This window comes from Varanus komodoensis, unplaced genomic scaffold (genome assembly GCF_004798865.1).
Source record: "Varanus komodoensis strain SLA01 unplaced genomic scaffold, ASM479886v1 scaffold33, whole genome shotgun sequence".
NCBI lineage: Eukaryota > Metazoa > Chordata > Lepidosauria > Squamata > Varanidae > Varanus > Varanus komodoensis.
The window spans coordinates 6734157-6761599 of NW_025335817.1; the positions used below are offsets into that span (position 1 = coordinate 6734157).

The 27443-nt window shown below is 47.2% G+C and overlaps 1 protein-coding gene across 2 annotated transcripts in view; it reads left to right on the forward strand.

The window, feature by feature from the left end:
* SLC12A1 (solute carrier family 12 member 1) overlaps window positions 1-27443 on the forward strand; it is a 54841-nt gene that overhangs the window by 8834 nt on the left and 18564 nt on the right. For both annotated transcript variants that reach the window (XM_044438779.1, XM_044438780.1), the window contains exons 5-16: window positions 672-811; window positions 1245-1355; window positions 2693-2804; window positions 4979-5106; window positions 8119-8203; window positions 9507-9658; window positions 12092-12199; window positions 13047-13170; window positions 16995-17096; window positions 23053-23208; window positions 27000-27099; window positions 27179-27290. In XM_044438779.1, coding sequence (XP_044294714.1) covers window positions 672-811; window positions 1245-1355; window positions 2693-2804; window positions 4979-5106; window positions 8119-8203; window positions 9507-9658; window positions 12092-12199; window positions 13047-13170; window positions 16995-17096; window positions 23053-23208; window positions 27000-27099; window positions 27179-27290 — 1430 coding nt within the window. The remainder of the gene's footprint in view (window positions 1-671; window positions 812-1244; window positions 1356-2692; window positions 2805-4978; window positions 5107-8118; window positions 8204-9506; window positions 9659-12091; window positions 12200-13046; window positions 13171-16994; window positions 17097-23052; window positions 23209-26999; window positions 27100-27178; window positions 27291-27443) is intronic.

Below are 27443 nucleotides of genomic sequence, written 5' to 3' on the forward strand. Positions count from 1 at the left end.
AATCTGCACAACTCTGTAGAACCAGTTTGAGGAATTGTAGAATTTTTCTCTTTGAAATTTCCAGGAAGGTGCTCACATAGTTAAATAGTCCTTAGCTATTTATACTGTTGGTATCTTTCACCAATGCCTTTGCCAGCATATCATAGTACAGGTTGGATTGCATAGTCTGACATTGGGAGATAGTTAAGCTCTGCAGACTAGGGGCAAAGGTTTTACTCGACTAAAAAAAACCCCAATGATTTGGTGACTCCATGAAGAATATAGAGCGCTCCTAGTGAAAACTATTCACATATCAAAATTTTGGGGTCCCATTAAAGAAGACAAATGATGAGATCTTTTGTTTCCTCATATTTCAGGCCACCTATACCTCCCCCACCCTTGGGAGCATTCCTGCTTCTAGCTAAATAACTGGTTTTATCATTAGCATATCAGACAAGAACGTTTTCCCTAGAGAATTGCCTGTGGGAGGTACGTTGCGTGGAGCAGCAATAATTCTAGGGATGGCAATGAAGCAGCTTGTATGCCAAAAGAAGGCACCCTCCATTCACAGAGAAATGGGCGCAGTGCAGAGTTGCCTTCTCCTTGGATCCTGCGCTGTAGTACCTGGAGAAAGCAACGTGCCCAGGGTTCCGCTGCTCCTACGCTAAAAGTCGTCCTTTACTTGCTGACAGGTGGAGCTTATTACCTCATCTCCAGGAGTTTGGGGCCTGAGTTTGGAGGATCCATTGGGCTCATTTTTGCATTTGCCAATGCCGTGGCCGTCGCCATGTACGTGGTCGGCTTTGCCGAAACAGTTGTGGAGCTCCTCAAGGTAAGCACGATGGTTTGCATGTGGCTAAGCCTAGGAACTTTGGTTAATAACGTTTTATATGTAATAATTACCGGTCTAATAAGTGCATTAAGTGGCAACCTTATTCATGAATTAGAACTCTCTAAATGTACTATAAATTCTAATTTATAAGCTTTCCCTTCACTACCACCAGGTCGAGGAAATGTTTCTTACAGAACTGTAAGAGTTTCAAAATTACTAAAGGGAATTAGGGTTCTAATTAGCCAGCCAATAACCTTGACAACTGAGGCCCAACCGGCATAAGTAATGTGAAACTCAGGGCTCATTACCCATGGAATGTGAAGAATGCCTCTTTAGCAATTCCCTTCTATTTTATGTGGCTGCCTAAGCTATCTTACATAAACTATATCTTTAATAATTCATCTCTCTCTCTCTTTCTCTCTCTCTTTTCCAGAACAGTAATGCAATAATGGTGGATCCAAGCAACGACATCAGGATAATAGGAGCGATAACCGTAGTCCTTCTTTTAGGCATTTCTGTGGCTGGTATGGAATGGGAAGCAAAGGTAAAACATTTTAAATGTTTAGGTTTCTGAGAAGATGAGTTCACAAGAGGATGTTGTCAAAGCCAAGGGAGTTTGTTGCACGTAATTATGCTTAGATCTGAGAGTACATTCACACCTAATTTTTATTCAGGCATGCCTATGAAAGGCTCGTGTGTCCCGTTCAGTACTAGGTCTCATGCGTCTTATATATATGTCTTGAATATTTTTAAAATGCAGGGGTCTCATGCAGATAGAACCCTGCCAGGTAAGTGAAGCATGGTGGACGATGCACACAGGGAGGCTGGTTTCCACAACATGTTGGACCCCTTGTGAATTTTAGCCATGTGTGGTTGTTAAAATGCACCCGTGCCTGATAGACGAGCGAGTGCAGCAGGGGTGTTGTGGCTCTTCCTTCTCCCTCTCCAGGCCTCCTGCGGTATCCCAGGGGATGTTGCTGGAGAACTAAGCTGTCCCTGAACCATGGCGAGCTATTTAGCAGCAGATTCAGCTTGACATTAAAAAAAAAAAAAAATTCTGTGTGATCTGCACTGGGGAAGTAATGAGAGCTCAGGGCTACAGGAGCTCACAGATTCTGCCAGATACACTCCATACATTTCACCTTTTCAAAAAATCTGAAACAAATCATTAGCATTGGGCTACACAGGTACAATTTGGCACAGATACCCATGTGCCAAACTATTTCTAACATTTTTTTTTTTTAAGTTGGGGATGTGAAAGGAACCCTTTGGAGCAGAATCCTGGGGGGCAAGGAGTTCTGTTCTTCTGACCTGACTACAAATGCTATTTTGATGTCTTTAGACAAGAAAATAAGCCACAGTGGGTGTATTAAACCACACTACAAGCCATGGCTCATTGGCCATCATAAGGCCATTATGAAACACCCCATGGGAAGGATGCTGGGTTCAGACAGCGCACTTAAAACACCATGGCTTAACGTACTCTGCAAACCCAGAAAAATGCACACACGTGTGCCTTTGGTACTCTGGGACACACACAGTTCAAAAAGAAATGGGAGAATATGGATTCCAGCTCTTTGCTAACTTGTACTCATGGTGTGATCTTGCAGAAATTGTTATTTTCCCATTGCCCACCAGCCCTGAAATGCAATCATATTGTTTTATCAATGCCACATTCCTAAGAAAGTTACTCAAGCTTAGGGCCTTTTAAAATGAATGAAGCTTCAATGGGACGAATGTGTTCTAGGTTAAGGCCCATAACTTTTCAGAGGACTACCGATACCACGCCGCGCTGGAACGTCAAAGCTTCCAAGTGGCTTATAAACAGAAACTAAGAATAAATACTGCTCCAAAAATGTCTTCTCCCTCTGTCCCCTACAGACCCAGGTTGTTCTCCTCTTTATCCTTCTTGTTGCTATCATAAATTTCTTCATCGGGACCGTCATTCCAAGCAACAATGAAAAGGAGGCAAAAGGCTTTTTCAACTATCAAGGCAAGTGTTTCCTATGCCGCATCTTACAGAAAATCAGGACTGTTTTAGTAGACACTGGCGGCACAAAACAGAGTTGGTGGGGAACCAAGTTCAGGCAGGCAGCGATTGGAGGACCCCGCCCAGCTCCCTGTGGGTCAGATTATGTGGGGGGTATGGCCAAGCCCCTGGGGTTGCCGAGGGGTGGTGGAGGGGACACCCCTCCCGACATGAGATGGTCCCCACTGATGAGCAGCTGCAAGGCTTGCTTGCCCCGTGTCTCCCTTCTTTCAGTGGCAGGACCAGCCCTGTCCTTGGGCGGAGTGAGGTGACTGCCTCCAGAAGCAGGTGCTGGGCGAGCCCACCTGCCTGCCCTGCATGTGCGAAGTTGGCCAGATGCCCTCATGTGTGAAGAGGATGCTGCTCTATCAGAAGAAAGATCCAACTGGCAGTCCAGTTGGCTTCTGGACATGGAATGGGATGAGGAGCCCTCCTGTTCTTTGTCCCAGGCATTGAAATACCTTGGCCTGACCCTGCCCATGGCATGAAGACGTGGGGTAAGGGAAGACAAGCCAGGCCGGTGCTTCCCTCAGACATTGTATGTTGTTCCAGTTGGGGCAGTGATTGATATGCAAGGGAAGGGGATCTGGCCAAGTTGCACTCCCCTGGGAATTCACCGGGCAAGTGCACTTAGCACCCCCCTCCCCAAGGACACCGGAGGGAATCCTTGTTGCCTCCTCTGGTCCGCACGCAGGGTGAATGCAGCGGCGTTCACCTCAAAGCGGTGGGCCACGTCCAGGCTGCCATCTTGCCTGCCCGCTCCTGGCCAGTGCAGAAACATGCGGGCTTACTTGAAAGTCGAGCAGATAAGTGGTTGTTGTAGCTCTTTATCGGTTTTAGCGTTGACCGATCTTATACCCAGCCTGGGTCTGCTTGTGTGAGTGCCTACAGCTAGCAATTTTGGGCTAGCATGACAGCCCTTGGGTTTAACTCGGAAAAAAACTTGGCACGATGTAGACTTAATGGGACCGTGGGAATTCAGTTAGTCACAGTGTTAGCACAGTCCATGGCTTCCAATGGGGCTTCGACCACTAAGTTTCACATCCGGACTCAGACCCACAGTGTGTCTCAAAGTGATAAAGTCAGAGAGTCAGGCTGCCAGCCACCATCCAAAGGAAGAAACTGCAGGAGAAGTGGCCAAGGGAGCAGAAGTTGGAATGGGCCGGGTGATATTCTCTGGCCATTTTACAAGTTTCTGCCAGACTTACTTTGTCCTCTGAGCAACTGAAGGTGTGTTACACCTCTCTTCAACTTCCTGCTCCATGTCTGTCCCTCATCCTGACCCCAGCACTGCATGACCCATGACCCACTGTCCAGAGGTCTTCTCCCGCTCCTTCCAAACAGATTAGAGCAAAAAGACTTGCAAACTAGTCTTGACTATGCTAAAGCTAGGCAGCTCGGTTAGCTTGCAACGCAAAAGAAGAACATTGCAGAAGTCAACACCAGAGCACAAGCCAAGTTAGAATGCTGCCCATTAGGGAAAGGTGGCTTAATGATACAAAGCGGATTCCAATCTGCTTTGGATTGGATTCCAATCTCCATTTGGATTCCTCTCCTCTCTTCCGGACTGCAAAGAGATGGTGGATCATGCTCCTTATGAATCAGTCACCTGGAATGTCTCACGTTTCTCAGTTGGCCCATCCGCTTAACCTGACACCTGGCCAACAATGTTAACTCTGCCCTCACCTAACTCAGTTTGCTCCCCAGAATTTCTCGCTAAACCTGAATTGTCTAATTCTCTAATTCACTGGGTCCTCTGGCCTTGACATTTCAGTTTCAGATTCTAATCCCATCTCTTCTTCAGCTTCTGAATCAGATTCCAAGTCGAGAACCTTTGAAGGCTGTAGGGACCCTCAGTCCCGTTCCATGTACTTCACATGCAGCTTCCCTGATCACTGCATGGAAAGTTTTCAAACCCTGTGCAATCAGGAGAACAATATGGCAAGCTACTTTAGATACTGGAGTAACCATTCTTGGCCATGCTTCTCTAGAGGTGTCTCCAGTATGGAGACACAGAGGGCTCTCTGAAATGACAGACAGACAGACAGACAGACAGGTGCATGATCATATACTAATCACTATTGCTAAAATCTCTTGAAACATCACATACATTTTTCTCCTTCCCTTTGCTTTTGCAGCTTCAATATTTGCAGAAAACTTTGGACCAGATTTCAGAGGCGGAGAAGGGTTTTTCTCTGTGTTTGCTATTTTTTTCCCTGCAGCTACTGGCATTCTTGCTGGAGCCAATATCTCTGGAGACCTGGAGGTATGTAGACTTCAAACTGCAGAAGGCAAACTACTGTGCCACAACATTCTGAGAATCCAAAGCCACCATTCAAGTTGTTTAGTCACACAGTGAATAAAATATACAACATTCTTACTGAATACTGAAATATCCAACATTGAAAAAAGGGAACTAGAGACAAAGGTTCATAATGGACAGGAAAATGGTCATGTGAATGCTGGTCCTTAAATCTCTTTGCGAAAGCCATTCTGTATGTGTGCGCTTGTACAAGAATTTGAGCAGTGCTGTAATAGATATTCTGGTCTACAACAATTCCCGTGCTTCTGTTTGCACGCGTTCTTGCAAAATTGGAGAACACTTTTGGATTTAGTTGCATGCAATCGTAGGGTAGGGGAATCCTGTGATTTTTTAGAAGTTGGAAGACTCCAACAGCATTAGTTGCAGTCAGCATGCTCAGTGGTCAGGGATGATGAGATTTGTGGTCCAACATCTGGAGAGCCACAGATGTTGCACAGTGCTCTGTTGCAAGGGCTATACCATCTCTCTCTGGACAGAAGACCCTTTTAGCATGTTGACCTGCACCCCTTCATCCAGCCCATCACTTTGGTTGGCTAAATATGCCACTTCCCTTGTCTGATAGAAAAGCACCAGCTGCGCAGGCTCAGCTAAATGAATCTTCTAGAAACAGACCACAAAACTTAAAAGGCCACTTCAGCAGCTCTAGTAGCAGAATTTTAATAGCTGCATTATCAGGCCCTGTAGTTAGAAATGAGCTATGTCATTCCTCTTACCACCTTTTGCTAATCCATGAAAACCACATGTGAGAGTACAAAAAAATTACAATAAGAGCAGTAGAAGAAGATGCAGAGCACGTCTGCACCCTGAAATGAATTTAATTAGATGCCACGGAAGACTCCATCCCGCAGAGTGTGGTTACAAAGAGGCTAGGGAGGTCTTTTTCTCCCTTTTTAAAATAATACTTGAAGCTGATGGGTGGGAGAGTCAGGACAGAAAAAAGGAAAGACTTCTTAGCACATAGTTCAACTGTGGAATTCTTCAGCACCTTGAGGAAGCCATCAAACTGGGTGGATTTAAGACAAGCTGGAGAAACTCTTGCAGAAGACAAGGCCATCAAAGGCTGCTGCTCCTGCTGACACCATCAGTGCCAGACATACTCTCCCACTGTCTGGTTGCTCCCACTGTCCAGCCTCGCACGTCAGGGGTGCATCTTTAGATGACCTGTACATTGGATGAACCCCAGGGACGCCCCTTCTCCACAATGCCCGGTTCTAAAGAAAGACCCCCTGAACCAGAAATCTGGGCATGGATGCCTGTTCGAAGAGCTGCACCAGCTGCTTTTCCAGCCAACGGGGCTTTTCAAGGAGCTCGGCAGCCTGCTGCTCCAGGATGATTTTCCGAGCAACTGGTGGTCCCGGGAGGGGGCAGGTGGCAGGAGAAGCAAGGAAGAGAGCACAGCGGGCAGAGAACTGCAATTTGCCGCTCCTCCTGCCACGCCGCCTGAGACAAGTGCTTTGCCTTGCTTCGTGGGAGGGCTGGCCCTCGTCCATATGCTAGCTCCAGGATCAGAAGCAGTTGCTGGAGAACGGGGCAGGAAGGTGCTGTCCGGCCTGTGGGTTTCCCACGGGCTGGCCATGGTGCAAAGAGAGCGCTAGGCTGGATGGACCCTGGGCCCACACCAGCTGGTGTTCTCATCTATAACGTTCATTTTCACAAGACGCCCATCTCCTTAGAGGTCCTTAAAAGGGATCGGACAAATACGTGGAGGAGAAGTTTACCAGGGGCTACTAGGCACCGTGCCTGTATGCTGCCTCCAGTACCAGTATGGATATGGACACCAGTTCCTGGGGAACATGGGTGGGGGACTGCTCTCGCCATGTGTTGCTTGCCAGTTTCCCGGAGGCAGCTGGGGGGAACCGAATCCGGGCCGTTCGGTCTGACTCAGCACAGCTCTGCTTACGCTCTTGCATTTCGCTTGGCCATGCCCTTCCTATGACAAGGTTCTGCATGTCAAGCCAGCCCAGAGCTGTTTGTTTGGCAGTGTTCATCCCCCAGTGCTCGTCATGCATCTTATCTCCTGCGTGTTTGCTATGCGAGTGTGGGATTCTATGAGACAAATCTCTCCTTTTTTGTCCTCGTTAGTTTAAAATATGGCTTTGTCTTTGTATCTTGTGCAATCGAGCCTTTGGGGAATGGCATTTCCAAGCCTTTGCATAAAATGAGGAAAGACGTAAACTTACAGTAACGTGTTGACATGACTCAAAAAGCTGCAGGCCGTATTCGCAAATACAGCGTTCGCGAGCTCTGCAGTTAAGTCATGTGGAACAAAATTCTGGGTGGTATTCTAAAATGTTGTTTTGAAACCATTAGAACACTGGACTTTCCTATAAAGTACAGTGCCAGCTTTCCGTCAGTATTTTAGATAATCAAAATGCACAGTACCCCTTCAACTGCAGAACAAACGAGTTAGTGGAGTACATGTATTTAAATAGTCGGCATTGATCGTAGTTTCCATAAAATTCACTCCTGGTTGCTGTGATTTGTGAATGCAGATGCAAACCATGGTTTGTTAACCACGAACAACCCAGAAAGGGAATCATGGCTTGTTGTTAGGTTGTGAGCATTGGGTTTTTTAGGCCATGACTTGTTCTGTGGAAACCCAGAACCATCAGTGCAAAAGAAAAAGAAAAAAGAAAGTGCCAGTGCAGCCAAAAAAGCAGTCACTCTACACATACATACTATAATGTTGCAAAGGCATTCTGGGTACAGGGAGGAAGCAGGTGCAAGTAGTCATTTAAAACAAAAACAAAAATCTTCCTAGGCACCAGAATGTCTAAATAATTTCAAAAAATTGGCAAGTAACCATGAGGACTAGAAACTTTTTTTTACATTGTATACCAGATCTGTATATAAATGAAAAAATGCAGATGGAGGATCAACAACCTACCTAAATGGAAATCACACATATTTCTTCATGCAAGAATTCACTGCAGTATTTTTATTTTACTATTCCAGGATCCACAAGAAGCTATACCCAAAGGAACTATGTTGGCGATTCTGATCACAACTATTGTTTACGTGGGCGTAGCGATCTGTGCAGGTGAGTGGGGAGAAAATCTCCGCATTCCAGACTAGAGTCCTAATTAATATAGAGAAGCATGTTTTAAATAAGATCAAATCATGGATTCGCTGCAGAGTAAAAACACAGAGCAGAAACCACAATCCCTGATTAGCATTACACAGATATTAGTCAGCTGTCAATTCATGAACTGGGAAAGGGATTTCTGTCCCATGAAAAGACAAACAAATTCACAATCACTGGATGACATGCCTAACTTCCAACTGTGCTTGGCATATCGAAAACTACTAGGGTCATTAGCAGAACGGGGGTGGGGGGGTGCCCTTCAGCTGCAAACCCTCCTTCGTATGATTCCAAGTCTTCTTGGACCTCTGGTGACCCTATGACGGAAAGCCCCTTCCAGGCTCACCCCATGCAGCTCTTCCAAGTTCAAGGCTGGGGCTTCCCTGATGGATCCAATCCACCTCTTGCTTGGCCTTCCCTGCCATCTTCCGCCTTCGACTTGTCCTTCCCCTCCACCACTGCCTGAGAGATTAGCAACACGTGTTGTGCAAGCTTAGGTCCTAGCCAGTTGAAACCGGAGAGAATTTCCGCAGGCTAAGATCAAGCAGCTGTTTCCAAGGTTAGGCAAGACTGTGGGCCGCTTTGCCCAAGAGGTGGAGCCAAAGGCGAAGGCCTGGAGCCAAAATCCAACATCTTTTACAACGGGGATGGAGGGACTGGGCAAAATCCTGGGCTCACCAAACAACCTGCAGTCCTTAGAAAAAGGCACAGCCACCGGAGTAATCCCAGGAGGGGCAGATTGGGGCACTGTGTGAGCCAGATCTGGACTGCAGGCCTGAGACTGGGCATCCCATAGTGAGCCAGCAGGGCAGTTGGGAGCACCCTATTGCTTGCTTCCGTGCCTGAGGACGGCTCTGAGGCCTGGCTGTACACGTCTCACTCAGCCGTGTCCCTGGTAGCTTGCCACTTACCCACTGCACGAAGCAGCTTTCTAGACTTGGATTTAAAAACCAGCAAAGTGTGCAACGTCCAGAACTTTCCAACACCCCGCAGTCTTCCATCAGTCCCCGTACCTCTCAGATATGGCAAACATTCCTTAAAGCCAAAGAAGTCCATGTCGTGTCCATGGGCCATGTTCAAAATTCGGAGTACTAATGCCTGAATGAATGGCGGCATTATTTGCAACGGAAAAGAGAAAAGAAAAGCTCACCAGCCCAAGATCAGGGACGGAAACACAGACAGAGCATGAGCAAGTGGGGGGAGGGATATTTTCTCGTTGTCACAAGTTAGCTGGAATGACAATCTGCTGTTGCTTCCACAGCTGCTTGTGTCGTACGCGATGCTACTGGAAATGTCAATGATACCGTTGTTTCTGGGATGAATTGCAACGGATCATCTGCTTGTGCCCTCGGCTATGATTTCTCCAGCTGTAAAACCCACACATGTGATTATGGGCTGATGAATAATTTCCAGGTTCAAAAGAGCTCTAATTATGCAATTTGTATAATCGTATATATGTTGTGCGACTGAGCAAACAACACACTATATATAATACAAACTAACACACATGCAGAAGCATGCGCTGGTGCGCAGTGGCTGGTGTTTCAGGATCTGTCCCACAAACCCCTTTCATTCAGAGATGATCTGAAAGAAGGGCAGCCCACTGTGCCTTTGACGGAGGGATCCACACACCCAGACAGTATTGACGGATCTCCTTACACAAAATATCAGGAAGCAAAACCATCAATAATGGAAAGGGAACAGAGCTTGGCAGAGGACTTGAAGCGTTGGCTGCAAGTTCACTCTCTGGCACTTCTGCTTAAAACAATCCCAGGTAACAGGACTGCAGAAGACGCCTGCCAGAGACCATGAAAAAGCTCTGCCCATCAAAGCAGATGGTCCTGGATTAGACAGACATCTGGCATAAGGCATCCTCATCTTCTTGCGTTCCAAGCTGGGCCATGTGGATATGTGCAGTCATGAACGGGGGCAAGGGGGGAAGATGCTTTGCCACAAATACGTGGACCTGGTTGAGCAGAACAAGGTGGGGCAATCCTGAAGTGCCTTTCCCTTTTATGGGCTCATCAGGACAGGCAGAAGCTGCTTTGCATGAGGTAGCATTCAAAAGAGCATCAGTTGCTACCTGCAGCCTAACGGGCGCAGTCTGCACCTCCATATGCTGCCGTGCGTAAATATGTCTGCTGTTTTAAAAAAATAAATTCCAATCCTAGGCATGTTTCCGTAGAGGTAAAATCACCTTGTCCAATGGGGTTTATCACAGGTGGTTCAGGAGAGCACAAAGATGGCATGCTGAAGACTGGAGGACCGAAAAGAGAAGGAAAAAGCACACGTTTCAATATTTGCGTGTGCGCATGTGTTGAAAGGACCCCACCTCCTAAGAATGCCTCTGTTTGCAAAACGAGCTGTATGTAAAGGGGACAAGGTGCGTTTGATTTCAGGGAAAGAAAAGAAAGCGGAGCCCTGACAAAACAGATCAAGGAGGGGCACCTGTGAGCAAGAGCCCGGCTCATCCAATGCAATCAGATGTAGCCGAGATGGAGGTCCCTGGACCTCCATCTCAGCAAGTGCCCGTGGACGACAGAGGGGAGGGGCCAGTGGCCTCCCTGAGACTCAGGGCTCCAGCTGGAGGATTTGGGGCTCGAAGCCCTAGCAGGTGTCCCACTAACACCACCTCCCACACAGGTGTTGCAATCGTAGGCAAGCGTAGACTTTATACAAGTAAGTGACTGGGAAGCATTGTGGTTGCAGGACTTTTTCTGGTCCAAACATGCATGGGATTGGACCCTTAATGTCTTACTTCAGAGGGGTATCAGACGGATGTGCTACAGATGTATAGTTGCTCTGATGTGTAACATGTAACAGACCAGAGCTTCTCCATTCACTTCAGTGGAGAGGGCTACAGCATATGTATGGAAGAATGCTCATTTGCTGCCTCATATGAAGGGACTGCAGCTGGCGCAGTGGTTTAAACCGCTGTGCTGCTGGGCTGGTTGATCGAAAGGTCGCCGGTTCGAATCTGCACAATGGGGTGAGTTCCCGTTGCTCCGTCCCAGCTCCTGCCAACCTTGCAGTTTGAAAGCATGCAAATGCAAATAGATGAAAAGGCACCACTTTGGTGGGCAGGTAACAGCGTTCCGTGCACCTCGGTGTGTAGTCATGCCGGCCACATGACCACGGAGACTGTCTGCGGACAAACGCTGGCTCCCTCGGCTAGAAAACGGAGATGAGCATCGCCCCCGAGAGTCAGGCATGACTGGACGTAACGTCAAGGGGAACCCTTTACCTTTACCTATGAAGCGAATGGGGGACGGAGGTGTCTGCAAGAGCATTCCACTTCTGCACTGGGACACAAGCCCAGCTTTGGATCAGAGCAATGGAAGCATCCTGCCAAAAGAGAGCTCTGCAGGTCCTTGCTTCCGGCACACCTGGGAAGCTGCTGCTAGAAATATTTTTATGACTGCCTCTCTGGTAGCTAAAGTTTGGATCCACCATAATAGCACTTGCAAAGTTCTTTTTGGAAGATATGGAGATCACCCACTTTTAAAAACGTAGCTAACTTGCTTCTCTTAACATCTTATTCTTAAAGCAATCCTATTCTGAGCAAGACCATTTGCAAAAGAAGCTATGTCTTTGGCTTCCATGGGAACAGGACAGGACTCAATTACAGAACACTCTTTCTGATTACCAAGGAAATTGTTTTCTTGACAAGGAAAGTAATTTGCTGTACTGAGTACAGACTCATTGAGAAGTCTCTAATGGGCGACTTTAAAGATAATAGAGGAGCAAGAAACCTCAGTGCAGAAATACAAGAGATTTGTGAGTTCTTTGTCCCCCTGTTTACCTGAGCCTCACGATCTCCTTTTGTATTCCTCCCACTCCCCACAGGTTATGAGCATGGTTTCGGGGTTCAGTCCCTTAATCACGGCTGGAATATTCTCTGCGACACTTTCGTCAGCTCTGGCTTCGCTTGTCAGCGCACCCAAGGTCTTCCAGGTACAAAGAAAGCCTCAACCTTGCCTGTTATGCATTGTTGTGCAATGATATCATTTCTTGTACGCCGTCTTTGCTGACCCCAGAAGGGTGTGGTTTCCAGAGCAGGAGATTCACAGACCCCCTTCCTAGTGCTAACTCACATTTCCCAGATCACATTGGGGCGGCATAAACCCACATGGCAGCCACTGCAGAATCAGAGAATAGTAGAGTTCGAAGGGGTCATGGAGGCCATCAGGTCCAACCCGCTGCTGTTGCAGGACACCAGGTTGCACCATCCCACTCAGGTGGACGTCCACTTTAGAGTTCGCCCCTTGGACAGATGTGCCACACGTTCAATGGCAGGCTAGCTTTAGGTTATAGTAAAGCATTCTGATAATAGTCATAAGGATCCTACCATGGTCCAGCCGAGAACCAATCTTTTGTTAACTAACAGTGTGGCTTTGCCACTTCTGCATGGATGCAGTCGACGCCACCCCATAAAGCAGGAGTGCAGGACCCCTGGCTTGTAGGCCTCATCCTGCCCACCAGCCTCCCTAGTCTGGCATTCCTCCAGGGAGCAGGGCTTGGCCTGTAGGAAATCCAGGAATAACGCCATGTCCAAAACAGGCAACGCACCGTTACCACCCTGGTGCAGCGTCACTGGCTCCCAAGGAAGGATGATGCAGAAGTGAAGGAATCTTCCTCCTCTGTGTCTCAAATCTCATCAGACCAGCTTGGAATGCAACTGCACAGAAGCAGCTGCACCGTCTCCAATCACGTACGCGCTGCCTGCAACGCCACCGGTCTTTTACTGTGCAGCAACTTTTTGGTTACGGGAAGAAAGCCCACTTTTCCGCTTTTCCGACAGGCTCTCTGCAAGGATAATATCTACCAAGCCCTCCACTTTTTTGCCAAGGGACATGGAAAGAACAACGAGCCACTTAGAGGATATATTCTTACCTTCTTCATCGCCATGGCCTTTATCTTGATCGGTAAGTATTTCACAAATAGCATTGCTCACTAGGGTTGTACAGATGTTGCTGAATCCTTCCATCTGGGTTTCACAGATTGTCAGGGGACTTCCATGTGCGTTGCTCGCTATATTTCCCAGAGCTGGCCCTTGGCCTGAAGATGCCAGTCAGGAATGTGTACAAAGTACCCTTCTGTTCCAGAAACATTTCTATGGACTTTCCATATAGCCACGTTAAACTGGGCACAGACATAGTTAGTGCTGGAAATGGTGATTGCTACATACAGTCTATGCTGTGGCACCTGAAGGTGTTGAGAAAGAGGAGTAAGAACCCATCACCACCATGCTACAGTGAGTAAGGGTAGAGGCGAGGCCCAGCCAGGTTCACACCACACAGGTGTTCAGCCCTTTTCCCCAACAGAAGCTTCTAGAAACTCATGACATCGCCTGTGTATCCTGACTTGTGAGGTATTTATTATGAGCTCAGTATTCCCTACTCAGGTGGAGGCGATCCAGTGTTACTTCTGAAAGTGAAAGAAAATGTTTTTTTGATGTGTGTATTTCGACTATTCCACTATACTACAGTGCCCCCTAGGGGCATGCAGGAGAAACGCAGGAAAGGGACACTTTATGGACTGCTTGGGTCTCACATCTGCAAGGGAACAAACATTAGATGTGGCAGATTAGCATCCTCCTGGAGCAAACCCCTAGACGCTTGTGCACCGCAGGGACCAGCCCCTCTTCTCAGTGACTGCATGGTTACCCATATGCTTACATGCCCTTTGCTGCCCAGTCCTTGGATTCCACACATTGGTGGTCGACTTGTATTTCATCAGGCCAAACGGGGCAGTACCAGATATCAAGATAGAGCCTCTTAATGCAAGCTGGGCCAAGGAGAAAGCAAAGGTCTCATTGCCAAATGTCATGACCTGCCCACTCCGGTCTAGTTGCAGATAAACAAGGGGCTGGATAACGGGACAAAGCCTGGCTCAATGCCAGGAGTCCCATTATTCTAACAGGAAGGCAACCAAGTTATCAGCGGAATAGACTGGGATAAGAGGACCTCAGGGAAGGTTTTGTTCTGTTTAAGAAGCTGCTTGATGTCTTGTTCAGAACATTAAGAAATCAAGCAGGTGCCCTTCAAGGCACTTTCCCCAGTGCCCTTCAAGTTTTTCATATTTTGTTTGTTTTAAGAACACGTTTACATAACGCAAAAGCCTACCAGCCACTGGAGCAGTGAATTCCACCTCCCCTCGTTAGAGGTTCACAGGACTGATCCCTAGGCGTTTTCAGGCGCAATCGTACGCGTTCGATCGTAGCTTGTTTAGGCTTTTGATGTTTTAACTTTGTACCTGGTGTCCTATTTTGAATGCACAGTGCTTTGCCACTGTACAAAAACCTTTTTGTGTTGCTGTGTACCATAGGGAATTGACACAACAGCCCCTTCTATTTCTCAAGTGTTGCTGTGGTCGTTACGCAAAATATATTGACCACAGTTGTACCACACGCTAACGAATGCAGCGTAGCTTGCGTCATGTTTAAGTGTGACCTTGGGTCACACACAAATGCAGTTATGGGAGTATTAGGAGGCATTGGAAAGGGGACACGTGTGCGAGGAAATCGGCCTCAGGACTTCATTGGGGGTTTCCCTTCATTTGAGCCCATCTGTGCTTATTTGCTGGTATGACATGGCAGAAATATTACAAACAAAAACAAAAAATGAATTCACAGCTCCTTCCAGAAGCCGAGGAGGAGCTGTGGCCCCCTTCCACCCAGTGCTGGCTTTGCAGGAATAAACCCCATTGAAGGCAATAAGATTGACCTCTGAGTAGGCAGGTGTACTGGGGCATTTTCAGCCAGTTGCTCCCCGCGCCCCTCGCACATGCTGACTTGCACGGGCGTGAGCACCATGGCATGGATATCAGGGGTTTTCAGACAGCTGTTCCTCACCAAGCACTTGAGGCCAAGAGAGAGATGTGCGTTATTCAGAGATTCACACCTCTACACCTGCACAGCAGATCCTGTTTTTAAAAGGCATCTGGTAGGATGCCTCCCCATTGCAGCACAACTTCGCCAGCTCACCTGTTTGCTGAAGCCACTCCCATTTGCCCCAGGACAGTAACACAGGTTTAACTCACGCTGGTTGCACTACAGGAAAGGTCATGATGCAACTTCTCTGAAAGATTCTATGACATGACAGCAGAAGCTGCATGAGGAGGTCAGTTTGGGGTGTGCCTCATGTGACACACACCGGAAAGTCCAGCAGAATAATGCCAATAATGAGCCCAAATGGAGAGCCCCTGCCCTTTCTAAGGAGCCCTAAGAAAAGGCCGCGAAAGCCCCTACGTAGTGCAGGAATGTGCTGCATGATACCTTGCACTGCAAAAACCTTGCTCAAATGCTGAGTTAAATCATGATGATGGCTGATTGATAGCCCACACTGAAATCAGCAATGAAAAAGTAAAATCAACAAAGCCTCCATGAATACAAATGCACAAGTTCAGACGAAAAACCAGCAATGAACATCACGTAATGGGACAGTGCATCAAAACAAGGGTTCCTCAAGCACAGCAGTGCTCCTTTGCGTACCAGTGCCAAAAAACTCTGCTGAGCAATTCTCAAGGGACGTGCAGCGTGTGTGCGCGTGCACACATGCATGCAAAACAGTAAGAGCCAGAAATGCCAGATGCTGGTTAATTCTACCACATTTTGCACATCCCGTCAAGGGTTTGGAGCCTTGTGTCTGTCAAGGTCTGCACTTCTCTGGGGAATCTCTCAGGGATGAAGCGGGTGGTGAGCCCACCCCTTTTTGACTTCCCCCCTCCCTCCCCTCTCACTTTCCCCCTTTCCCTCATCCCACATCCACCCAGTGGATTGCTGGGGGAAGTACAGCCCACCTGTCAAGGTCAGAGGCAGCTTCAGGGCTCCCTCTGCTGGCCAAGGACCAGCATAACAGCCCTGGTCATTGCAGGATTGCTCCCCCAATCTACTGCAGCGACTGGGACTTTCATGGGCACCACCTGGGAGCCCCAGGGGAAGAGCTATATAAGAACTGGCCCTTTCCTCCAGAAGCTGCCTTGGTAATGAAGGTTTCTGGGCTTGCTGCAGTGCTACTTGTTTGTTGTGACCGGAACTTTTGAACCCTGCCACTGCCATTTGCTCCTGTCTGCATTGTCTCCTCGGTTTCCTGACTCCTGGCTTGCTTGACCACACTTTGCCTCTTGAACTGGACTGACCTTGCTCTCCTGCTCCTGGCACTGACCTCGAACTGTGGCTCACAATCGGGATTAGACTTTGAAATCTAGCCTGGCTGCCTGGGTCCTGGTACCCATGCCAGTTACTCAGCTCCCCACAGCCTGGATGCTGGCACCACTGTTGTCACAGGTTTGAACAAATAGCTTGCAGAGGGCTTCGGAAACGAGACCAGACCTTGTGCAAGGAGGCCCTTTGGAATATTTTGGCGCCTGAGGAAATCCCAGAAGCTCTCCACTTCCTGGCACAAAAATGCAGTGAAAGCCAACCTGTGGTGCTGGGTGTCGGACTGGGGTCCTGGCTGATCCAGGTTCTAGTCCCCACGTGGCCATGACTTCTGACAGTCACTCACTCTCGACCTAATGTACCTCAGAGGGCTGCCGTTGCCAGGATAAAATAGAGCCATGGAAGCTGCTTGAGCTCCTCACAAGAGGGGGAGAGGGGGATATAAATGCAATATGATAACAGCAGGGACACACTGCTGCCCTTTTATGAGAGCCCAGTCAGCTAGGCTGTCACACCTCTCTGCCCAGTGGTGCAACCAGCCCTACACAGTCCCTCACTCAACGTCTGTTTTGCAATTCTTTCTTGCAGCGGAACTGAACACCATCGCTCCCATCATCTCCAACTTCTTCTTGGCTTCCTATGCACTGATCAACTTCTCTTGTTTCCATGCATCATACGCCAAATCTCCAGGTTCACTTTCATTTTCTATTTTCAGTTCTATCTATTAGATATATGCTAGCTCGTTCTTCTAAAACTGGGTACCGTCCCCAGAAAGCGGGGTTGAGGCTCTGGGCCAACATCATGTTATCATTTACATCCTGTAGCCAGAGGGCCCATACTGGAAGCCAGTCTCTTGGCTCCACGGCCAGGCCTCCCAGAAGAGCATGGCTGACGTTCACTGAGGTATTTCCTTTTATATCAGTGATAAGGATCAGGTTTCTTCTAGGTACCACCCAGTTAATCACAGAGTTGTTGTCCTTTTTAGAATGCAGTTTAGCCCTTTCCCTAACTGATTCGCATTGCATAAAATGCTGGTGACAAATCTGCTAAATTATTACTTGCTGGCTAGAAGTTGCTTGCTATATATTGGGATAGTTCTAGTGGGCAACTCATCTATCGCATTCCCCTTGGAATGGGTGCCAAGGCAATAGCAGCACAATGCAAGGGGGCCATCTGAATGGTTTTGGCGCACTAACTGTTTTCTCCTCTGAGGCGAGGAGGCTGAAGCACTGCTGGGGTTGCATGCAGCATGACAGTGCCTCAGCCGCCCCCGTCCCCGTCCCCGTCCCCTCTGCACAGAGCCAGCTTTGAAGCCAGTCCTCTGATTTCAGAGCTGGAGCAGACGGAACCATGTCAGGTGCAAGGCCCTTTTCCAAGGTTGGCGCAGTCTTTGACAGTTTCTGTGTCTGTCAAGACAGTGCCTACCGGCCAGATGATGACATCCTAAACATACACAGGCAGTCCTTGAGTTATGAATGTCCAAGTTATGAACGACCAGTATTTATGAATAAACTGCCATTAAGTCTATAAATTTTAAATTACTGTGGAAAAGCATTATCGCAACAGAGAGAAGGGAAGTGAAAGCGGAGAGAGGGAGGCCTCCAAAGCATCACCATAGAGAGAGGGGAAGCGAAAGGGGAGAGAGGGAGGCCTCCAAAGCATCACCATAGAGAGGGGGGGTGGAAGGGGAGAGAAGGAGGCCTCCAAAGCATCACCATAGAGAGGGGGGAAGCGAAAGGGGAGAGAGGGAGGCCTCCAAAGCATCACCATAGAGAGAGGGGAAGCGAAAGCGGAGAGAGGGAGGCCTCCAAAGCATCACCATAGAGAGAGGGGGGTGGAAGGGGATAGAGGGGGGCCTCCAAAGCATGTCTTCCTGCCCTGCCCATCCAGAGAGTAATATCTCTCTGGCATTTCCTTACTGCAAAGAGGAAGCACTGGTAAGTCTGGGCAGGCATGATAGAGAGAGTTGCGGTTTTACCACGTTCATGGGGGACCTGTGCCCCTAACCCGCACAAGTGTGTGTGTGTGTGGGAGGGGTGACTGCATACATGACTTAGATACAAAATTGACTTAAATATGAATATCCTTTTTCTCAGGAACAGAACTCATTAACCTGGGGACTGCCTGTATTAAGGGTGCATACCTTGCCCCCTGTCAAATCCAACCCTACCATCAGCCATGTGGTCCAGGCAGTTAGGTGCTTGAAAATAATTTATTTATCATGTTTTCCAGCCCAAAGAGGCTCAAGCAAACATGCACAATATCTGAAAAACAAAATAGCAACAAAGTGACAAAAAATCCCATGCAGGTTACAGAACCATTTTATTAAACGTGGTCAGCTAACATGAAGGATGGTGGACTGCATCAGTTTGGCAGATAGGATACTGTTATGATTACTGTTATTTTTAGATGTTGTTATTCACGGTATTTAAAAATAGATCTTAAGATATTATGTTGGCACATACACCAATGAGTTAAGGTACATCCAAGCATAGGCCAACACAAAAATTTTCCCCTTTTCTTTTACAAAATAAGATTTAAAAACTAAAGAAAGAAAAATAAAGGCAAATACGCCTTTTTACCAGGAGGAGTGAGATGTACAATATACCACTGGAAAGCACAACTGATCCAAGAAAAATGCTAAATTTTAAAACTCAGTATATTTGTGTTACTTTTAACCAGCTGATCCCACCATATTCCAGGCATTGTCCATTTGGGGTCTTTCCACTAACAGTATCAACTGATGGTTTATGAAATGAATCATCAAATACATTTGTGTAATCTGAATTTTGCCATACTCTAATATCCTTCTGAGTCATTAGAAGAAATGTGCATTAAACAAAAGCTACCTTTTATGGCTAGAAAGTCATTATTCGGATTTTTCTGCAACCCAGTCTAGTCTCAGAAAATAATGTAGGTCTCACACCCAGCTGCCACTAATTAATCTGCTCAACCCAGAGACTGAATTGCACTCGCAGCCCTATTTTTTACTCATAAAAGAGGCAACTTCCTACTGCTGCCCATCATTCCCTGCACCACACGTAGCTGTTTATTTCAGCTGAGGAAAAAGAGTCCTTTTTTTTCCAGCAAGAAGGAAACCGCTGTGGTGGCGTAAGTATATATATCAACCCTTTTCTTCTCAGTTTTCAAGCTGCTTCCTGATCAAAGGGCAGGTTTAAAAAGACAACTTCCCCTAATTATCCACAGAGCTAACACAATTGCAGACCAGAACTGTACCAGGAGGGTGCTCCATAGCAATCGTGGTGCACAATATTCGGATATTGTGATTGTTTCGGGACTAGTTTCACTCCAAAAAGTCAAAACAGAAAAGATGGGCCCACTTCTTTTCGATGGCTCTTTTCCTTCAGCCAATTGTGGGGCCTCAGCCCATTCGGTGCTCAGTGGAATGGAGAACAGGACAGAAACCGTGCTCCCTAGCAACGCTTCCACTCCATCCGTATTAGGAGGATCGGAGTCCTGCCTTGTATCTAGTTATCTGTTATATTTCTGCACTGCCCATCTGCCCAGAAGCTCCCTGGGTGGCTCACAACATAGTAATAAAAAATGCCAACTTTTGACATAAAACAGTCATGAAATCGTTATAATATGATTAATGTAAATGCAGTAATACAGTGAACAATGATCTACCCACCAATGCCCACAGTTAAATCGCTCCAGAGGTGCAGTAGTAAAATATAGTAAAAAATGAAAATAAAACTCTAACTATTCAAATATTGGGGAAATAAAAAGGTTTTCATTGGGCACCAGGAAGAAAAAAACCAGGCATCAGGCCCACTTCTTTGGGGAGCTGATTCCACGGATGGGGTGCCACAACCGAGAAGGCCCTTCCCCTACTAGCCAGACTTCCTTTCGAGGGGACCCTGTGAGAAGGACCTCTGCTGATGATCCCAGGATTTGCGCAGGCACCTGCCTGAGGCATTTCTTCAAACGCCCAGGCCCCAAACCGTTTAGGACTTTGAACTGTAATGCCGGCACTTTGAATCAGGCCTGGCTTCAAGTGGTAACCAACGCGACTGACAGAGGACGGGGGTGATGTGCTGCTGCCGGCCAGTCCCATTCGCAGCCTTGCTACCCTCTTTTAAGCCAGTTGAAGTTTCCGGACCGTTTCAAAGGCAGCCCCACATGGAGCGCATCCCAGTAGCCCAGGCAAGAGGTTACCAGAGCATGGGTCACTTTTCTCGACTCTGCCTGCCCAGGTGGGGTTGAAATTGGTAAATCAGACCAAGCTCCTGGTCACTGAGTCCACTGTGACTCCAGCGGCCATTCAGAATCTAGGAGCAGCCCCAAATTATGAACCCTGACCCTTAGGGGGAGTGCGACCCCATCCAGGATGGGTTGACTATTTCCCCACTGGACAAATGAACCACCTACAACTGCAGCTCCGTCTTGTCTGGATGGAGACTCAGTTTATGTTTACCATCCTTCTATCGTTTGGGAGCGAGCGCAGTTGAATGAAGCGGACGTCTCTGGAGGCATGCACAGAATTGCTCTGTTGGGGTTTCCTTCAGGGTGGGCTTGCCCCCCTGGCTGCCCTGGGGGCTCTGCTTTGTCCCGAGGCACAGGTGGCCCTGGAGGGGAAGGGGAGGGGCCTGACCTGGAGACTTGCGGAGGGCACTCCTGGGTTGGTTGCAGCTGGAACGAGTTTGGCAGGGACAGGTAGGAAGCCTTCTTCCTGGCCTTCTTGTGGAAGATGGCCTCAAGGGGCCGGCAGGGGTGGTTCTTGGGGCTGGCACACTGGGGCTGCAGCCCGACTCTGGGGGAGCAGGGCACATGCCAACCGTGGACGCCATGCCAAGATCTACTCATCCTCACCCTGTTAGGGGCTCCCGGCATGTGGTCTGGGATGCAGCTCACATCAGCAGCCACCCGATGAAGGGAGCTCTCCGTAGGCCGTGCCAAGCACTGAGCCCAGGTGCGGCCACGTTAGAAGCCAGCATTGCCTCTGCGTCTGGCGAGGCAACTTGGTCCACGCAGAGAACAGCCGAACCCAGCTTGCCTCCATTGCCAGGCATTGTCCTTAACTCCCAGCTGGGAAAGGTGTTAACTTTTCCCAGCACAAAGGCCGAAATTGTGGAAAGAGGAAACATTGTGCAGGCCAACAAGTGTCAGGACTGGCCCCTCAAAGCTTTGCATCCACGAAGTAAGAGTTGCAAGGAGTGAGGAGTAGCTGCAGGGGCCGATGTGGATGATAGAAGAGCAACCCATGTTTTCAAAACGGGTTTTGCCCATGTGGATGCCAGAGAATCCCTAAGTTTAAGCTGCCTGGGCCTTTATAAAACCTGGAGCTCTGCTCAGAGCTAGTTCCTCTGAGCTCCACATGCTGTTCTAGTGCTCATCTTTCACAATGCAGGGGTGCAATCAGAATAAAGACAGACAGAATAAAGTCCCAAACTCTGCATGTCCCAGGCAGCCATGCTGGCTGGGAAACATTGAGAATGATAAGACTCTTTTCTGCCCAGACATTACAGGACCGTGTCCTAAATGGTTTGGGTCCTACATACCCTAAGAAGACTCTCCTATATGTGCCTCCTGCTCCAAGGTGTTATGATTATACTGATATTTCTTAGAAGCTTTAACATATTTAAAATATGTTTTGATATAGTTTTGATACACGGGAGAGGGGAGATGGGGGAAAGAGCTTACTCAAACAAGCGCCCCCTATCCTTCTACATATTGGCAAAAAGTCATTTTGCACCACTTTAAACATATTTCCGAAATTAATCAAGGCGTGTGTCACAAGCACTCTGCCACAGCCACTGCCCGAACCAAAGCAGCAAGCAGGTCTCCTAGCAGCAGTTGACACACTCCTGAGACTTGGTTCCAGCTCTTCAAGGATTCTGCTCGAAGCATTGCAAAAACCTGCAAAAACCAGCTGGATAAAGACGATGCCTTCTGGAGCCAGTGATTTCTCTAGCATGCAGCCTCTGAGTTGCTAGGAAATGACAGTCTGGTGCAGCCAAGCTGGAAAGTTTGTGCTGTCTGGGGGTAGTTCCTTTTCATTGTAAACATGAAATGCACCTACAGTTAAAATACATAAATGGATTGAGGAAATGTTACAAAAACCTTTAATATTTAAACCTGAGGTTTTCCTATTAGGCATTATTTCTGATGACTTTGATAATCAAGCAACATACCTGATTCTACATGCAATTACTGCGGCAAGGATTGTATTTGCCCAACATTGGAGGATTTTAAAAAAGATCTTGGATTGCACAGAAATGGACAGATTGATCTTGTCTCTGAAGGAGAAAGAGGATACATATTTCTATCAAACCTGGAACTCTGTTATTGGCTGGAGAAACGGGACTATGCATAGATTTGAATATGGTTATGGACTGTTAAAAAAAAAGAGTAGGGGGCTGATCCAGTATGTCTGATGTCTCTGATGACTGATGTTTTAGTGTTAGTTTGTAGGAAAAAAATAATACTAAAACTTGTTTTTTTTTTTTTAAATGAAATGTACCTACAGTTGTGCATATACTAGGAGCAGGGATTAAAATAGCCACTTCCTTGGGGAAAGTTGGGGTGGAACATCAGGGAACATAGTAAGGCGGACACACTGACGGGCACGGTCGCAATGTCCCTTCCCTGCTCATGACTTGCGCGCTTGCTCTGACTTCCACAGGCTGGAGACCTGCTTTCCGGTATTACAACAAGTGGGTGTCCCTGTTCGGAGCCCTGCTGTGCTGCGGGGTCATGTTTGTCATCAACTGGTGGGCTGCTGTCATCACTTACGCCATCGAGCTCTTCCTTTACATTTATGTGACCTATAAGAAGCCAGGTAAGGCTGGACTGCTGTGCACGGGTGAAGAAGGGCTCGCTCCAGTGTATAAGCCTCAGGAGCAGTTCAGAAAGGGTATGAGGGAATATTAGTATTTCCTTAAGGGGAAAAAATGGATCTCTTCCACTATTATTGTTTATGGATTCCCTGTTCTGTTATTCCTGTCATCTACATGAAGTTGTTAATCTGCTGCCTTTGCTTGCGGTTTTGTCACAGTCGGAGATCTGAGCACCACAGAAATATTTCCTTTCTATTTTTCTGCAACTTAACCTCTAGGTGGCACTGTGGTAAGGCAGAATAGTGGAAATACACAAGAGGGAAAGGTGCTTTCTTTTGCCAATCATAAATAATACCCCATTTTCCCTGCTTTTTTTTTTTAATGTGAAGAGTACGGTTTCCAAATAGAAGCAAAACTAGAAGGTCATAACCTTGTCTAAAGAACTCATAAACAACTGAGTAGGGAAGGGCAAGCACACAACAAATGCGTAGAAAAATGTTATGTGATTCAGACAAATAAATGTTTAAACATAAGCTATACATGTTGGCAACATATCCAGCTTACCTATAAGAAAATACATCGAGAGAAATGTAAGAGGAGGACACTGCATATCTTAATCCCTAATTCAGATTTCTCCAGCCTTCAAGATTTGTTGAACAGCAACTTCCCCCAGCCAGCATACCTAGAATGTGTCAGCTTTGCAAAGTCTGCCTTGATCGATCCTCTTACTCCATTATCTTTTATTCCCCAGAGTGCTTTTAATCCAACCCTAGTGGAAATACATTTTTTAAAAGACCCATCGTTCCTAAGAAAATTTTATTCACCCCTACCTTGAGTTTCTAATTCTACCTGTCAGGTGGCTGTTACTGCTTTCATGAAGCACACCTGCTCTCTCCTGCCAGAAATATCTCTAGGGAGATGACTCAGACAGCAACCTCGGGAAAAATTGTTCTGATTCCAGACATATCTGCTATTAAGGCTTTTATGGCAGTACTGTTCAGTCCCCCTTCATAGGCCACTCGCATTGGTCAAAAAACCTGTTCTCCTTTATCTTTTAATCTAATAGTCATTCCACCAACCCGATAAATAATTGAATTAGCATTGTGGAAGCCAAACGGGGCTGCTTAAAATTATGTTGTTCTATATACTGGGGGATACCTTGGTTATACAAAAGCAAACAAGTCTTAAAATGGGTTTTAAACCCTCCAATATTGTCCTGCAACCTTCCAAGACCTTACGGTATGTGAAGGGCAGAGGGACACAGCATCCTAGCATAACTCTCATTATCCAATGAACGAATTTCTGAATTCACACAAAATACCAGAAATAGAAAATTTGGTCCTTGCTGTTATCTTTTGGGTTGAGGAGAATGGTATGCAGGAGGTATACCCTGTCCAGTCATTTCAAAACTGGTGGATTGCAACCCACAGAGCAAAACAATAAAACTTGGCTCTATTAAACGCTTTCATTTTAAACAAGGGTCCCTCTCCAGTGTTCTCCCTGACTATGCGCTATTTCTCTTTTTCCCCCCTGACTCCCCCTCAGGCCAAAAACTGGGGATGTTGCCCTCAGCTACCTCCTGGTTTCTCCCAGAAAGATACCTTCTCCTCTGTATATTGTTGCATCCCTTCTCTTTTGAAAAACAGAAAAGTAAAACAGAAAAATTAACCAGAACTTTATACATAGTCTTTCAGGTGTGCTGGTTTCTTAGTAACTCGCCCACTTTGAGTGTGTCTGAGATCAGTGATTACATGGCTGAGTCAGCCCCTGTAACTTCAAGATGTGCCTTGGCTTCCACCTCGTCTTCTATAGTCATCTTTCCTGGGCCTTCCTTGGCGCACCGCTGCCCGGCTCAGTCCTTGGCAAGGATTCCCTGCCTCTCACCCTGCAGAATCCTCTGCTGCCTGCATGCCTGCCCCTCCCTTGTTCAGATTCACGGCATCACCTGCTTCTTCTGCGATGCCTCATTAGTTGTCTGCTCCACACCTGTATCTTGTTTGGTGGCAGGTCACTCGTATCATGCTCATTACAGACGCTCTGTGCCAGACACCGTCCTACTCTGCTAGGGCCTGGAACTCTCTTGCTGGTTCTGCCTATATTTCAGGGGCCTCCTCAGTTCACCAAGGGCTGATTCTGTAACGCTTGCTCTGATCACCTCCTGCTGCATGGGACTTCCTAAACGCATCATGCTCAAGTATCTCTGGCTCTTCTGCATTGTACTGCTTAAAGACTGGGGCTGTTGGACCATCTTTCATAGAAGGAATGTTGCTCCATGCACTCCCAAACTGTCGCTCAGTGTGTCAGCTACCTCAGGAATTCACCATTCTCTGAGACGTGGTTAGAAAATTTAGCCAAATTGTTGATAATTCCTAGAAATCTCTAGACTCTGTCCAGGAAGCACACGCCATCCAAGAAAAAATCTTTTAGATTGTTACAGACACACTTTGGCTAAACTCCTTTGCTACAACTTCAGGGAGGTGGGGATTGGGCCCAAACTAAGAAACGTAGGACAGGCAGTGTTAGCAGCACAGAGAAATTCTAGTAAGAAAACTAGATGAGAATGTATTCCTTCCAACAGGAATGGAAGAACACTAGGAACTTCTAAGAGTTCTCTTTATGAGTATGTTGGGCCGCATACTTTTGGGAGAGCCTTTTTGGAAATGAACATGTCTCCTCTCTGCACACCAATCTTATAATTGGCCCACCCACACCTGCTGACTTCACGTACTTGCTTCGTCTGTCTCTGAGGAACTCTCCTGTCTCAAGCATGCTCCGGATAACTGTCTCTCTGGGCTATTCGTGGAGGCTGCCGGAGCACCTGGCGAGTCTGGCCTTGAGATGAGCACCTCCTCTCAACACCTGGAACTGGCCCACAGTCTGATCCCCCCCCCCCGACCCATCCACATGCCCTGGAATTGCACACCAAGAATCAGAGAATCAGAGAACCGTAGAGTGGGAAGGGGCCATGAAGACCTTCAAGTCCAACCCCCTGCTGTTGCAGGACACCAGGTCGCACCATCCCACTCAGAGGGCTGCCCAGGTTCTTTATAGAAAGAGCAACTGCCCTCTCATTCCCAACACGGGATGAAATTAAAGAAGATTGGAGCCATATCTTTGATCATATTCATAGAGCTATAGCTTTGGAAAGGACACTAAAGTTCATCTAGTCCAGCCCTCTGTTCTATGTTGGATAAGCTATCCCTCTTAATTAGTGTATGCCACATCTTCTTTTCTATCTGCATTTATTTGGGGGAAATCATAAGCCCATCTCCAGGAATTGGCAAGTGCTTGGCGCCCCAGTTCTATATCTGCTTACCTGGGAATGAGGCCCAATGAACTCACCCGGTGGACATTCCTAGGATTGCACTGTCGATCCCATTCATAAAGTCAAGCTGCAAAAAATGGGGTGGGGGGTTACTTGCTGCTTTAATTGCTGTTTTATAGGAGAGGAGGTTATATGTGAACTACAGTGAGCTTTTCATTAGACAGCAAAATCTACTGCAAGCAAAGATTCCCGATTACGAAAAATATCCCATTACTAAAAGCTTCTTTCAGGGCAGTGAACTGGCAGGATAATCCTGCATGTATCTTCTCAAAAGTGCTTCCCGGTCATGCTGACTGCAGAATGCTGGGAGTTCTGCCTTTTCTGGCTAAAAATGCCATAAGGCTGTTTTGCATCTCACCCATAAGTCAAATTTCCATAGCTTTAGTTTATCAGAAGTGGATGCCTTCTGCAAAAGAAGGCAGAAATGAAAAGCATTATAATATGTGATATTTTTCTTTGCAACAACAGAGGTAAATTGGGGGTCATCAGCACAGGCGCTTTTCTACATTAATGCCGTTGACAGTGCGCTGGATTTAACAGCAGTGGAAGAGCATGTGAAAAATTTCAGGTGAGGTCACCATGGAAGCGGGTCCCAGTTTGCCATGCACAAATGCATTGCCAGATTTAACACCCCTTTTTGCTTTCAGACCTCAGTGCATAGTATTAACCGGAGCACCCATGACGAGACCAGCTCTGCTAGATCTTGCCCATTCATTCACAAAGAGCAATGGTCTCTGCATCTGTTGCGAAGTATACATGGTAAGTTCAGTCCACAGCCTGCTTCACACAAAGTCGTGGCCCCAGGAGGTAACTCGGGTCATGGAAAGAAGTTACCTATGTGTTCTGTCTCCACTCTGTGGGGAAACGCTGGCCAGTGCAGTGGACACAGGCCTACAGCCTAGTCCTTCTTGA